General features: G+C 42.6%; 1 protein-coding gene across 2 annotated transcripts in view; it reads left to right on the top strand.

The window, feature by feature from the left end:
• Nucleotides 1-13,331, top strand: part of DTWD2 (DTW domain containing 2) — a 157,689-nt gene that overhangs the window by 43,935 nt on the left and 100,423 nt on the right. For both annotated transcript variants that reach the window (XM_070076035.1, XM_051844119.2), the window contains exons 3-4: nt 3,888-3,982; nt 4,269-4,461. In XM_070076035.1, the coding sequence (XP_069932136.1) occupies nt 3,888-3,982; nt 4,269-4,461 (288 nt within the window). The remainder of the gene's footprint in view (nt 1-3,887; nt 3,983-4,268; nt 4,462-13,331) is intronic.

The raw sequence follows: 13,331 nt of genomic DNA, 5'->3' as shown, positions 1-13,331 counted from the left end.
CTGGTCTCTCCTCACTCTCCAGAGCTGGTGCTGAGGTTCTCTGCTGCTAGGGTCTGAGTTGTGTGTGTCCACACCCTCCACATGGGTCTGCAGTGTCCCTCTAATTTGTGTGGAGTTTCCTTTGCCATTTTCTCCCCAACTCTTCCCTGAGACTGCTCTTCTTCTACTTTTTAAAAACTGTCTTCCCCTAGACTAGAGCAGTAAGGTCCCTCTCCTGTGATCCAGTCCATCTGCTTTTCTTTCAAGACGTCTTATCAGGGAGCCAGAAAGAAGTGGAGTAGTGAAAACTTGAGCTGGCGCTCCAGTATGGATGTTGGCTTTGCAGGTGGTGGCTGAACCCGCTGTGCCACAGTGTCTGCTCCTGAGAAGAATTGTTTTTTCTCTTGGCAAAAAATATTAGACATATATGCTTTACAGACAGATATTGTTTCATGGAAACTGTATTACTGATTATTATTGAAATTTTGAAACTGTAGGAATTTTGTATGAATTTTGGATGCTTTTTCAGATTTGGTGTTGGTTTATGTTTCTTTCTTGCTAAAGTAGAAATAACTCTGGAATTTTAGTCTTACAGAGTAAATGTACAAATAAAGTTTTGGTTGCTTTTAGATGAATAGAACAAACATATATTTTATAGTAAATGTTATATGTATATAAAGGCTTTTCAATTAACATTTTCTTATACTGGTTAGAATTATACATGTGCTGGTGTGTATTTGTGTTTTTCCCTCTTGATTGACTGGAGTCGCAAAGAGGGGAGAAAGAGTAGAAACCCATGTTAGGGTACATACCAGATTAGTCAGTATTGACAAATGGATTTAGTTTAAGCTGAGTAAAAACTCTTCCAGTATGCAGGAACTCAGGCAATCATAGTCCAGTGAGGATTAGGAAGGAATTATTACTTGTTAAATTTCTGAATCTTGTACCACATGAAGACTGTAACAGTGATATAAGAGAAGTTAATTTGTCTTTTCCTCTTTTCAAACATTGAAACACCTGTTTATTGCAGATGTTTAATTTTTTATTTCTTGGGGACCCTTCCCCCCAGTTTTTATCAACCTTCCTTTTCTTTTTTCAGGATTCTGTCCATTTGTTGGCTGGCATTATTTTACTGCATTGAAACTTACAATACTGCATAGCCAAGTTTACATAAAATGATAGGTTACTGGCTGCCGCATTTTCAGTTAAAACCTGATTAGTATTTTCATTTTGCCTTGTATATAATATGGTGCCTTTTTATTATTGTGTGTTCCAGACATGAGATGGCTTTTAAAATGTAGGTCTATTTGCTGATTTCTTGCAATCTTACTTCTTTTTGAGTCTTATTGTTATTATTTTGTGTCATGGTTAATCCAGTTGCAATAACCCTTCCATAGTGGTGTGTCCTGCAAATGTATTTATGCATATGCAAATACACCAAACTGCTTGTTTTTTCTCACCAACAAAGGAGCCTTCAGGTCACCTATCTTGGTAACACTGGTTTGCTTATGCTTAACCTCCGCATATTGATGTCAATAAAATGAGATATTAATTTGATGACTCCCCCCATAAAAAGTGATTGCAAACCATTTGAACAGGTTCTGGGAGGGGCTTTAGAAACAGAAGACTTGGTGGAGGAGGTGATATGAGATGACATGGTGGGAGAATTTCAAAGGATGGGTATATGGGCTATCAAAAATAACAAAGACTTTAAAAGAAACAGCTGTTAGGTCAAACTCCTTGGCTTTTCTGACCAGTTTGTATTTAGTCATAAGCATGTCAATGGTTTGTTGATTTAATTGGAGATTTTAGAAGCTGAGAGGGTAAGGAGAGGTGTAAAAAAATCAAAGCCTCATCTGTTACGGCAAGTAGTGGAGAGAAAGTGTGGTGGTGAACAGCAGGGGCTCTGGGGCCCGATTTCAAATCTAACAGCTTTGCAAGAGTGGGCAAGTTTCTAGCCTCTCTGCTTCTGGTTCCTCCTTAGGAAAATGGAAGTGATCAAAGGTGTATTTCTTTATTGGCTTATTGTGAGAAGTAAATGATCCTGTCTGTGTTACATTTAGACTTGTACACATAATCATTAGCTTGGAAAGTGATGACAATTGGTGGCTTATTTGCTAATATCTAATATTAAATAGTAAATAAAGAAATAGAAGACACTTATTACTTGGAAATACGGAGAGAAATACCAGGAGAAACAGCTAAAGCTAGTGTTTGCCTTTGGGGTGGGGGGCTGGGGAGTACCTGTGGGCACAGAAGTGGTGTTTTACATCTTTTGGCACTGTTTAATTTGACAGCACACAGATGTGTTACTTTGATAGCGGTTCTGGAACTGGCTGTGTCTGTGTTAAAATCTCATGGTCATGGTGTGGAGGGAAGGCTTTCATAGGAAACACTGGAATTTCCGAAAGCTCAACTGATACAGAGTAGCTAATCACCTGTCTTTGGGGACTAAGGGTGTGGCAGTAAGAAAGATGGTTTCCAGTCTTGGAAACCAGGATTTTTGGGAAAAAAAAAACAACAAAAGATAGTCAAGCTAATGTTGTTTTTGGAAATGGTCACCGTGATTCTCCCCCCTCAAGTTAGTGCTTTGTTTTCTTCCTGCCCCCTGTTTTCTTGTGCAGGAGGGCCGTTAATCACGGCCACATAAAAGCAGGCAGGGAGAGTGAGCTCTCCGCGGTGCGGGGACTCTTCACATCCTTTCAGAGCTCTTCATTTATTTTTGTATTTGGTCACTTATATAACTCTGGACTCCATGAGTTATAACCCAGCACTGTATTACTGTGTTGATCACATTGTTCTGCTTTTGGCCGTTGGGAGCTCCTACGATTGGTTTATGTGTTTTTGTGATATGCCCCATTGTTGTGTATTTTTTTTTTTTAATTTATTTGGAAATAAGAGTTACAGAGAGAGGGGAGATCCTCCATATACTCCCTAGGTGGCCACAATGGCCAGAGCTGGGCCATACTGAAGCCAGGAGCCAAACAGCTTCATCTGGGTCTTCCGGGTGGGTACCAGGGGCCCAAGCACGTGGGCCATCTTCTCCTGCTTTCCTCAGGCCATTAACACAGAGCTGAATCTGAAGTGGAGGAGCCTGGACAAGAACTGGCACCCGTATGGGATGCTGGAATTGCAGGCAGTGGCTTAACCTACTGTGTCACAGTCCCGGACTCCCCCATTATATGTTTTTTGAGCATAAACATCTAGGTAATTATCTTCAAGGTGAGATAATACAAAATGTAATTACTAGTGAAATAAGCTCATCAGAATAAAGGATTCAATTAGTTAAATATGTTTACACTTAAAAAATTTTTTTTATTATTTATTTGACAGATAGAGTTAGACAGTGAGAAAGAGAGACAGAGAGAAAAGGCCTCCTTCCATTGGTTCACCCCCCAAATGGCTGCTAAGGCTGGCACGCTGCGCTGATCCAAAACCAGGAACCAGGTACTTCCTCCTGGTCTCCCATGTGGGTGCAGGGCCCAAGGATCCGGGCCATCCTCCACTGCACCCCCGGGGCCATAGCAGAGAGCTGGACTGGAAGAGAAGCAACCGGGACTAGAACCTGGTGCCCATATGGGATGCTGGCGCCGCAGGTGGAGGATTAATCAAGTGAGCCATGGAGCTGGCCCCAAATATGCTTACATTTTTAATAATCTTAGCCATTATTTAGATTGGTGTTAATTGATCAGTAAACATACCCAAGTAGAATAAAAAGGTACACTGTATGTTGCTTCATACTGATAAATTTGGAAAAAATTTCCTTTTTTTGGCTTTATTAAACTGTGATCTATAGTAAAAGACTTTTGAAAGTTATGTGTGAGATCATGAATCACACGTTTATCATTAAAGTTTTAAAAGTGTATTTAAGTAAAAGATCTGTGTTTTAATAAATCTTTTGATTAAAGGAAAGCAGAGTGCTGCGGACAGTTCCTCTGCTGGCGGCATGCCTCCCCCAGGACAAGTGCACAGTGAGAATCGGTCGTCGCTTCAGTGAGGAGAGGTAAGTTAACGTTTAGGGCGATTTGAAATAATTATCATACGCACAGAAGAACCTTAGTGCAGAGGAGGAGTGAAGGTTGGAGCATGTAGACGATGGTGGCAGAATTGTGGCTCACCCATCAGTAGAGTATACCAACTTTGTGACCTAATTAGTACCTGTGTTTGAGTAAGATACTTGACTAGATAGAGGGAAAATGTTTCTAGGAATTTTAGTAATCAAAATAAAGCTGTTTTGCCTCTGCAAGCTAATGAAGACATATGTAAAAAAAAAAAATCTTTGTTTTCAGAGATCCTGAACTTTCAAATATTTGCCGGAAATCTGGGACATTAGTATTATATCCAGGGGCTGAAGCTACTAATTTGGAAGAATTTATATTAGAGTCTCCTGTTTATCCTTCCACAATCATCATCATCGATGGTACATGGAGCCAGGCTAAGGACATTTTCTATAAGAATTCCTTGTTCCGACTTCCCAAACAGGTAAATCAGTATCTTAACAGACAATAAGCTCAAATGGGTAATAGCATATGTTGATTCTGTTTGCTCTAAAGGGCTTTATGTTTTTATATACGAGTTTGTTAGTATTTGTGTGTGTATGTACACACATATGAATATGTTTAAATATATATTTACATATATAAATAGAACATTTTAGATTTGTCATCTCTTTTCAGCTCCCACTGCCAAACTTCACTGTAGATTTGTTATATTGAATCTTCCTGACATTTAATCTAAGAAGTCTAAGGACTCATTATTTCTGTGTGTATTAGTTTTTTTCTTAAGAAGTGTTAACATTTTAAATGTTTTGGTCACTAAGTTACCTAGTTCTTACTAGGAATGAAGTAATGAAATAGTTTTTTTTGTCATTCATTATTATAATCATATGATTTAGCCTTCAATTTTTGATATATTTAGTTATGATGATTCACTTTCTAATACTGAATCCTTCTGTTCCTGGAATGAATTCTACTGAGTAGAAAATCAAAACTTTTTGATAAATTGCTGAAAATTATACTTTATTTAATGATGATGAATTTTCACGTTTTTCTTGTACTTTTGTAAGCAGATTTGGGTAGTGAGTTAATGCTATCTTTGTAAAATAAATTAGATAGATTTTAATATTTTTTTCTGAGTAGTTGAAATGGTATTAGAAATTGTTGCTCTATAAAAATTAGATGGAACTCATTGGTAAAAGTACCTGCTCTTAGTCACTTTATTTTTTTATTTATTTATTGTATTTATTTATTTTTTGACAGGCAGAGTTAGTGAGAGAAACAGAGAGAAAGGTCTTCCTTTTCTGTTGGTTCACCCCCCAAATGGCCGCTAAGGCCGGCGCACTGTGCCGATAGGAAACCAGGAGCCAGGTGTTTCCTTCTGGTCTCCCATGCGGGTGCAGGGCACAAGCATTTGGGCCGTCCTCCACTGCCTTCCCAGGCCACAGCAGAGAGCTGGACTGGAAGACGAGCAACCGGGACAGAATCCAGCGCCCCAACGGGGACTAGAACCCAGAGTACCAGCGCTGCAGGCGGAGGATTAGCCTAGTGAGCCGCAGTACCGGCCTTTTAAAAAATTTTTTAGTATTTATTTATTTATTTATTGCTGTTAGTCACTTTAAAATTGTGGCTTTTAAATCTGTCTTTAAAACTCTTCAGTGGAAATCACTTAAGTTTTCTATTTTTATTTGGATCAGTTTCAATACTTTTATTTACCTTAGGGAATGCTCTTTTTTTTCTAAGTTAACAGATTGGTTGCCACACACATACACATTTTAAAATACTTAATCTCACTTGAATGTGTTATTTCTTGTTTCTAATCATGCACACATGCACACATGCACTTCTTTTACTGAACTTTTTAAAAGTGTAAGTTTTTAGATTGCTTATGATGGCTATTATACTCAGCCTCTGGTAGCCACTATTCTATACTCTACTACTATGAGATCAACTATTTTCAAATTTCCATATGAGTGAGATCATTTGGCATCTATCTGTGCCTAGTTTCTTACACTGTAATTCCCTCCAGGTTCATCCATGTTGTTGCAAATGACAGAGTTTCATTCTTCTTGTGTGTGTGTGGCTGCATATGTTCCATTGTGTGTATATACACATTATCTTTGTCCTTTCATCAGTTGATGGGCAGTTAGGTCATGTCCATATTTGATTGTTGTGAATACTGCTGCAGTGAACATAGTAGTGCAGATATTTTTCCAGCCTACTTATTTCCTTTGAATGTATACACCCAGGAGAGGAATTTCTGGAGCATGTATTAGTTCTACTTGTAATTTTTGAGGGGACTTCATATTGTTTTTCATAATGGGTATACTAATTTACATTTCCTGCAGAAGTGAATAAGAGTTTCCTTATTTCCACATCCATGCCAGTGTTGTGACTTTTTGATAATACAATTTCTGATTGGGTGGAGTGATCTCTCACTGTCCTTTTGATTTGCATTTCCCTGACATTTTGTGATGTTGAGAATTTTTCATGTACTGATAACCTCTTGTATGTCTTATTTTGAGAAATGTCTTTTTAAAAATCAAGGTAGTTGTTTTTCTACTATTGGGTTACTGAATTCTTTGTATTTTCTGAATGCTAGCCCCTTGTCTTTTTTTATATTTTCTCCGGTTCTGATGGTTGTCTTTTCACTTTGTTGATTGTTTGCTTTGATGTGTAGAAGGTTTTCAGTTTGATGTAATCCAGTTTATCTTGTTTTTCTTTTGTTGTCTTATTCATAAAACCTTTGCCCATATCTTTGTCCTGAAGCATTTCTGCTGTGTTTTTGTTTAGTGGTTTTATAGTTTCGGTTCTTACACTTAATCACTTAATCTGTGTTTGGTTGATTTTTATATGTGTTGAGAGATAGGGTCTAGTTTAATTCTCCTGCATGGGGATAGCCAACTTTTCCAGGATTGTTTATTTAATTGACTGTTTTTCCCCACTTGTTTGGTTTCTTCTTTCACATTTTTCAGTTTTTTTGTCTGTTCCTTCTGTGATTTTGTAAGATTCATATTAGAAAACTGCTATGGACTGAATTAGATCCTCTCCCAACTCCCACGCTGGGGCCCTCACTCTCAGACTCCCAGTGTGATGATTTTTTAGAGATGGGGCCTTTGGGAGGTAGTTAAATCGTGGCGGGAGAGCCCTCATGTTGAGATAAATGCCCATAGAAGATACTTGCTATTGTGTGTTTGAGTGCCCCTCCCACCATGAGCCTTATGAGGATACAGCAAGAAGACTTACTTCTCCTAGAAGGTAGAGAACTCTTATCAAGAACCTGACCATGCTAGTATCCTCTCTTGGACTTCTGATCCTTTAGAATTGTGGGAAGTAAATGTTTTTTGCCTAGGCCACCCAGACTATGATAATTAGTTGTAACAGCCTGAGCCAAGACAAGTATTAAATTCCTCTATTAAAATGACCGAGTTCTTTCTTTGACAATAAAGGGGGAGATGTTGCTATTTCTTCCTAGTATAATTTTCTTTGTTTCTTGTCAGGTTGGGTTGAAGTGCTTTAATATATGTAGTATTGAAATAATTCGTGTTTTGATTTCTTTCTCTCCATGGATCAGCTAGTTGTTAATTCTTAACTGTTATAACATTTTTGGTCATTGTCATTATTTTATTTTTATTTCTGATGTTACTGAATTGTGGTAAGAGAACATTGGCTGTAATATTTGTAATAAATTTATATGTAGCTAGCCTATGAATATAAAATGCATAGTCTTTGGGGGTATGTAAGCTTTTTTGTTGTTGTTGTTTTTTTTTTTTTTTTGTTGTTGTTGTTTTTTATTTTGACAGGCAGAGTGGACAGTGAGAGAGAGAGAGAGACGGAGAGAAAGGTCTTCCTTTTGCCGTTGGTTCACCCTCCAATGGCTGCCGCAGCCGGCGTGCTGTGGCCAGCGCACCGTGCTGATCCGATGGCAGGAGCCAGGTGCTTCTCCTGGTCTCCTATGGGGTGCAGGGCCCAAGTACTTGGGCCATCCTCCACTGCACTCCCTGGCCACAGCATAGAGCTGGCCTGGAAGAGGGGCAACCAGGACAGAATCCGGCGCCCCAACCGGGACTAGAACCCCATGTGCCGGCGCCGCAAGGTGGAGGATTAGCTTAGTGAGCCGCGGCGCTGGCCTGTAAGCATTTATATTATTGTTTTTAAGTTTGTTATTTGCATTTTTCCTAATTTGTTTAATTTCGGTGTTCTTGGGCTGTTAGACACTGGAAAAGGTATGTGAGAAACTTCAGTCTTGTGTTTTAAATGATGTTATCCTGCATTCCCTGTAGTTTTTTTGTTATATGGCTCTGTGTTCTGTTATTGGTTTCTTATAAGCCATGCGCTTAGTGAAAACTAATAATGAAACTTTGACTTTTGAGATTTTTTTCATCCCACATTCTTTCAAGGTTTCATTATCTTTGGCCAAATACAGATATTGCTTTCCAGTTGAAACTCAAAAATGCAAAATGATTCCAAACAATAGGTCATGCATTGAGCACTTTGAAAGGTCAAGTCCCAATTCCAAATGTTTTGGATGTATTAATTTATTTAATCTTTCTTCAGATTCTGTGAGGCAGCAGGCGTTGTTGTCTCAGAAACAGATGAGAAAACTGAGGCACAGAGATGTTGGGTAGCTTGATCAGTCACAACTGTTAGCACAGCTGCAGTTTGGACTCAGCTGTTTAAATTTTTAATTTTATTTTTTAAAAGGATTATTTTATTTGAAAGACAGAGGAGAGTGAGAGAGAGAGGTCTTCCATTCCCCTGGTTCACTTCCTAAATTACTGCCATGGCCAGAGCTGAGCTAATCTGAAGCCAGGAGCCAGGAGCTTCTTCCAGGTCTCCCACATGGGTGCAGGGGCTCAAGCACTTGGACCATCCTCCACCGCCTTCCCAGGCCATAGCAGAGAGCTGGATCGGAAGAGGAGCAGCCGGGTCTCCAACGGGTGCCCATGTGGGATGCCGGCACTGTAGGCTGGGGCTTTAACTCACTGCGCCACAGCGCCAGCCCCGGACCCATCTGTTTTAGAACCAAAGTCCGAGGCATTCACTGAGTAGACAGACTCCTCCCTGGTTATTGACACAGGGCAGCCTCCTTACGTTTCTCTGACTTCGTAAATATTTGTTGTGTTTATTCTGTTGTGTTCCACAGGAAGCAACTCATAAATGGTGTGGAAGCTGCATTCCAAGTAATTTTTATGTTCATGTTACATTTAGGGATTCCCCGATACACAGGAAAAGTTTAACTAAAAAGGGAAATTTATCTGGAAAGTGTTGTAGTCCAAATATTTGAAACTTTTTCATGGCTAACTCATGTCTGTATTTCTAATCTTTCATTTTGTGTTAACTACATGAAAACTGTAGACATGAAGCACATCCATTAAAAAGATTAAAAGTCTATTTTAAAATACAATTCAGCCGGCGCCGCAGCTCACTAGGCTAATCCTCCGCCTGGCGGCGCTGGCACACTGGGTTCTAGTCCCGGTCGGGGCGCTGGATTCTGTCCCGGTTGCCCCTCTTCCAGGCCAGCTCTATGCTGTGGCCAGGGAGTGCAGTGGAGGATGGCCCAAGTACTTGGGCCCTGCACCCCATAGGAGACCAGGAGAAGCACCTGGCTCCTGCCATCGGATCAGCACGGTGTGCTGGCCGCGGTGGCCATTGGAGGGTGAACCAACGGCAAAGGAAGACCTTTCTCTCTGTCTCTCTCTCTCTCTCACTGTCCACTCTGCCTGTCAAAAAAAAAAAAAATACAGTTCATCAAAGTAAATCTTTTCTCTTAATTGAGCAACATACAAACATTTAAATTAAATCATTTCTGTGATCCTGTTGTGTCATAAATTCCTATCATCATTTATTAAAAACAGAAATAAATATCAGTGGATGTTCATTTGATCTTGAGATGAATAATGGTTTTCAGCCATAGGGGAAAGCACAATGCAAAGGAACCATCAGGTGGATTTGAGTACATGCTGGAGAACAGCATTAGCCGAAGTACTAAAGAAATGACTTCTTGGAGAACTGGGAGTCAGGGAAAGGCTTCATCAGCATAGACCTCTTAAAATGAATAAGGTGAAGGTAAAAATCTCAAGAAAAGGGCAGAAGATACAAAAACAAAGGTCACAGAATTGAGAATAAATGTATTTATAAACATATTCATTGTTTATTTGTAATCTTATTAAAACTTAGTTGTAAACTTTTATGTTGAAATAACTTAACAGTTACAGGAAAGTTTCTGCGATTATACAGAATATCTTGAATACCCTTACTCAGATTCTGCTTTTTATTGCAGTTTTATTAATTTATTTTTTATTGATTTGAAAGGCAGTGAAACAGAGCCAGGGAGAGGTCCTCCATCTGTTAGTTCATTCAGCAAATGTCTGCCCACAGCAGCTGGGCCTGGGCCAGGAACTTATTCAGTGCCTCCTAGATGGGTTTCTGGGATCCAGCTACTCCACTCATGTTACTTGCTGGCAACCATGGTGCACATTAGCAGAAAGCTGGAATGAGAAGTGGAGCCTAGGACTCGAACCCAGTCACTCTGATTTGGGATTCAGGCATCCTGAGTAACATTTTAACTGCTGCACCAAAAGCCTGTCCCATCCAGTCTCCTCAGTTGTCGCTCCCCATCTTCGTGGGGGAACGACACAGGACCCTGCGTTGTTCTTTCGTCTGCTCGGCCCTCCCCGGGTTTGCTGCTGGTTCTTCCCGGGTTGGCTACTGACCCTTCCACCTCCGTGGAAGGGTGGTTCCCCCTGCCACTTTCCCCACTTCCGCGGGGGAGTGGCACACCGCCGGCTGGCTCTCTCAGGGGCTGCTCAGATGTTCCTGGTGCATGTTGTCTCTCTCCTTTATAGTCCTCTTCCACCAATCCCAACTCTGCTACCCACATGCCGAGTATGCTACTCTCCTCCAATCAGGAGCAGGTCCTACAGTTTCTTGGTTGAACTGGAGGCAGCTGCGTAGAAGCTGTTTTCTCCTCTCCCAGCGCCATATTGTGGGAGAGCAGATGCATAGAATAAGTCTTAATTCCAGTAACTTAGTCTAGTCCGAGTTGCTCCCCACAGATCCCCCTTTCTTTTTATTTTTTGGCATTGATATGCGCCTGTCTTCGGTGCCCCGTGGCACACACTCTGCTCTGCTTGCTAGAGTTGCCCACAGGTGCTTACAAGCCCTATCAATCAGGCAAACCGAATCTGGGTCCTCTCTTCGCCATGTTGTGAGGAGGTTTTTAGGCGCTGATGCATGCCTGTGTTCGGTGCCCTGCAGCGCATGCTCTGCTCTGCTAGAACTGCCTGCAGGTGCTTACAAGCCCTATCAGGCAAACCGAATCCAAGCCTTCTCCTTGCCGTACTGTGGGGAGACTTATTGGTGTTGATTCATGCCTATCTTCGGTGACCTGCAGCTCATACTCTGGTCGAGCTGCCTGCTGGTGCTTATCGCCTTACTAATCAGGCAGACCGAATCCAAGCCTTCTCATTGCGGTATTGTGGGGAGACTTATTGATGTTAATTCGTGCCTGTCTTCGGTGACCTGCGGCGCATAAGCTGCTAGCTGCCCGCAGGTGCTCACCACCTCCCTAATCAGGCAGACCGAATCCAAGCTCTCTCATTGCCATGTTGAGGGGAGGCCTTATTTTTCTCCATTTCTCCATCTCCGGGCATTCCTATTTCTCCTATTTTACTTCTATCTACCAGCATTCCTATTTCTCTCATTTTACTTCTAAACTTCTGTTTCTTATCCCCGCGGCTTCCCGGCACCCTCCCCGAGGCTGCTTCTCGGCGCCTCCCTGCGGCGGCTTCCCGGCTCTGAGCCGCTTCAGCCCGCGCTTCTCTCACCTGCGCGGTTTCCCGGCGCCCGCCCCGCGGCGGGTTCCCGGCTCTGCGCGCACGCTCCGCGGTCTCCGCGCCCCTTCTTGCCCGCACCACGGCCTCCGCGCCAGCCCCACGTTCCCTATCTATTCACGCCCCACGCGCTCTCTCTGCACACAGCGGCTTCCACGAGTCACACAGCACAGCTCACGTTTCCGCCACCACTGGTATTCAATCTAAGTTCCCCGGGCTAACCTGGCGAATTCAACCTAGCTCACGCGTCTGCGCCTTTTGGTCTGCCTTCCCGTCCTTTGCTCCCCGGGCTAATCTGACGGATTCCAACCTGGCGGCCCACGTCTCTGCCTCTGGTTCCAGATTTTCGCCTTTTGCCCCCCGGGCTGACTTGAAGAATCCCAAGCTAGCTTACGTCTCCGCCTCGGCCTGCACTCGCGGCTTCATCCTCCCTAACATATTTTTCTCTACCCGGTATGTTTCCTAACTTTTCTTCCAACAATATTCCTCCCTCATTTCTCCTGGCTTCTCCCCACAGTCCGTGGTGTTCCTTCTAGGTTTCACTTTCGCTTTCAACCTGCAGTCCGTATCTGAGTCTAAGTTTCTTCTTGCTTTCACTTTAAATCCTAACGTCCAATCCTAACTTCTTTCCCACAGTCAGTATCCGAGTCTATGCCTAGGCTTTCGATAGCTTCTTCCGTCACCTTTTTCGTTCGGCTTTTCCCTAGTCTGTTTGCTAGTCTCTCTCTCCGATATTTTCCCACTTCTTCCCATTTCTTCCCTCCTAAGTTTCCTATCCGAGTCACGGCACCATTATGTCGCTCCCCGTCTTCGTGGGGGAACGACACAGGACCCTGCGTTGTTCTTTCGTCTGCTCGGCCCTCCCCGGGTTTGCTGCTGGTTCTTCCCGGGTTGGCTACCGACTCTTCCACCTCCGTGGAAGGGCGGTTCCCCCTGCCACTTTCCCCACTTCCGCGGGGGAGCGGCACACCGCTGGCTGGCTCTCTCAGGGGCTGCTCAGATGTTCCTGGTGCATGTTGTCTCTCTCCTCCTTTATAGTCCTCTTCCACCAATCCCAACTCTGCTACCCACATGCCGAGTACGCTGCTCTCCTCCAATCAGGAGCAGGTCCTGCAGTTTATTGGTTGAACTGGAGGCAGCTGCGTAGAAGCTGTTTTCTCCTCTCCCAGCGCCATATTGTGGGAGAGCAGATGCATAGAATAAGTCTTAATTCCAGTAACTTAGTCTAGTCCGAGTTGCTCCCCACACTCAGTTGTTAATATTATGCCATTTTTGCCTTTTCTCAACCATGCTCTCTCTTTAAATTTATTTGAGAGGCACAGTTACAGAAACAGAAAGGGAGAGAAAGGTCTTCCATCTGCTGGTTCACTCCTCAAATGTCTGCAATGACTGGAGCTGGGCCTGGCCAAAGCCAAGAGCCAGGAGCTTCCTCTGGGTCTCCCATATGGGTTCAGTGGACCAAGGACTTGGGCCATTTTCCATGGATTTCCCAGGCCATAAGCAGAGAGTTGGATTAGAAGAG

This window comes from Oryctolagus cuniculus, chromosome 6 (genome assembly GCF_964237555.1).
Source record: "Oryctolagus cuniculus chromosome 6, mOryCun1.1, whole genome shotgun sequence".
Classification (NCBI taxonomy): domain Eukaryota; kingdom Metazoa; phylum Chordata; class Mammalia; order Lagomorpha; family Leporidae; genus Oryctolagus; species Oryctolagus cuniculus.
The sequence above is the reverse complement of the archived record's forward strand: the minus strand, read 5'-3'. Positions and strand labels throughout refer to the sequence as shown.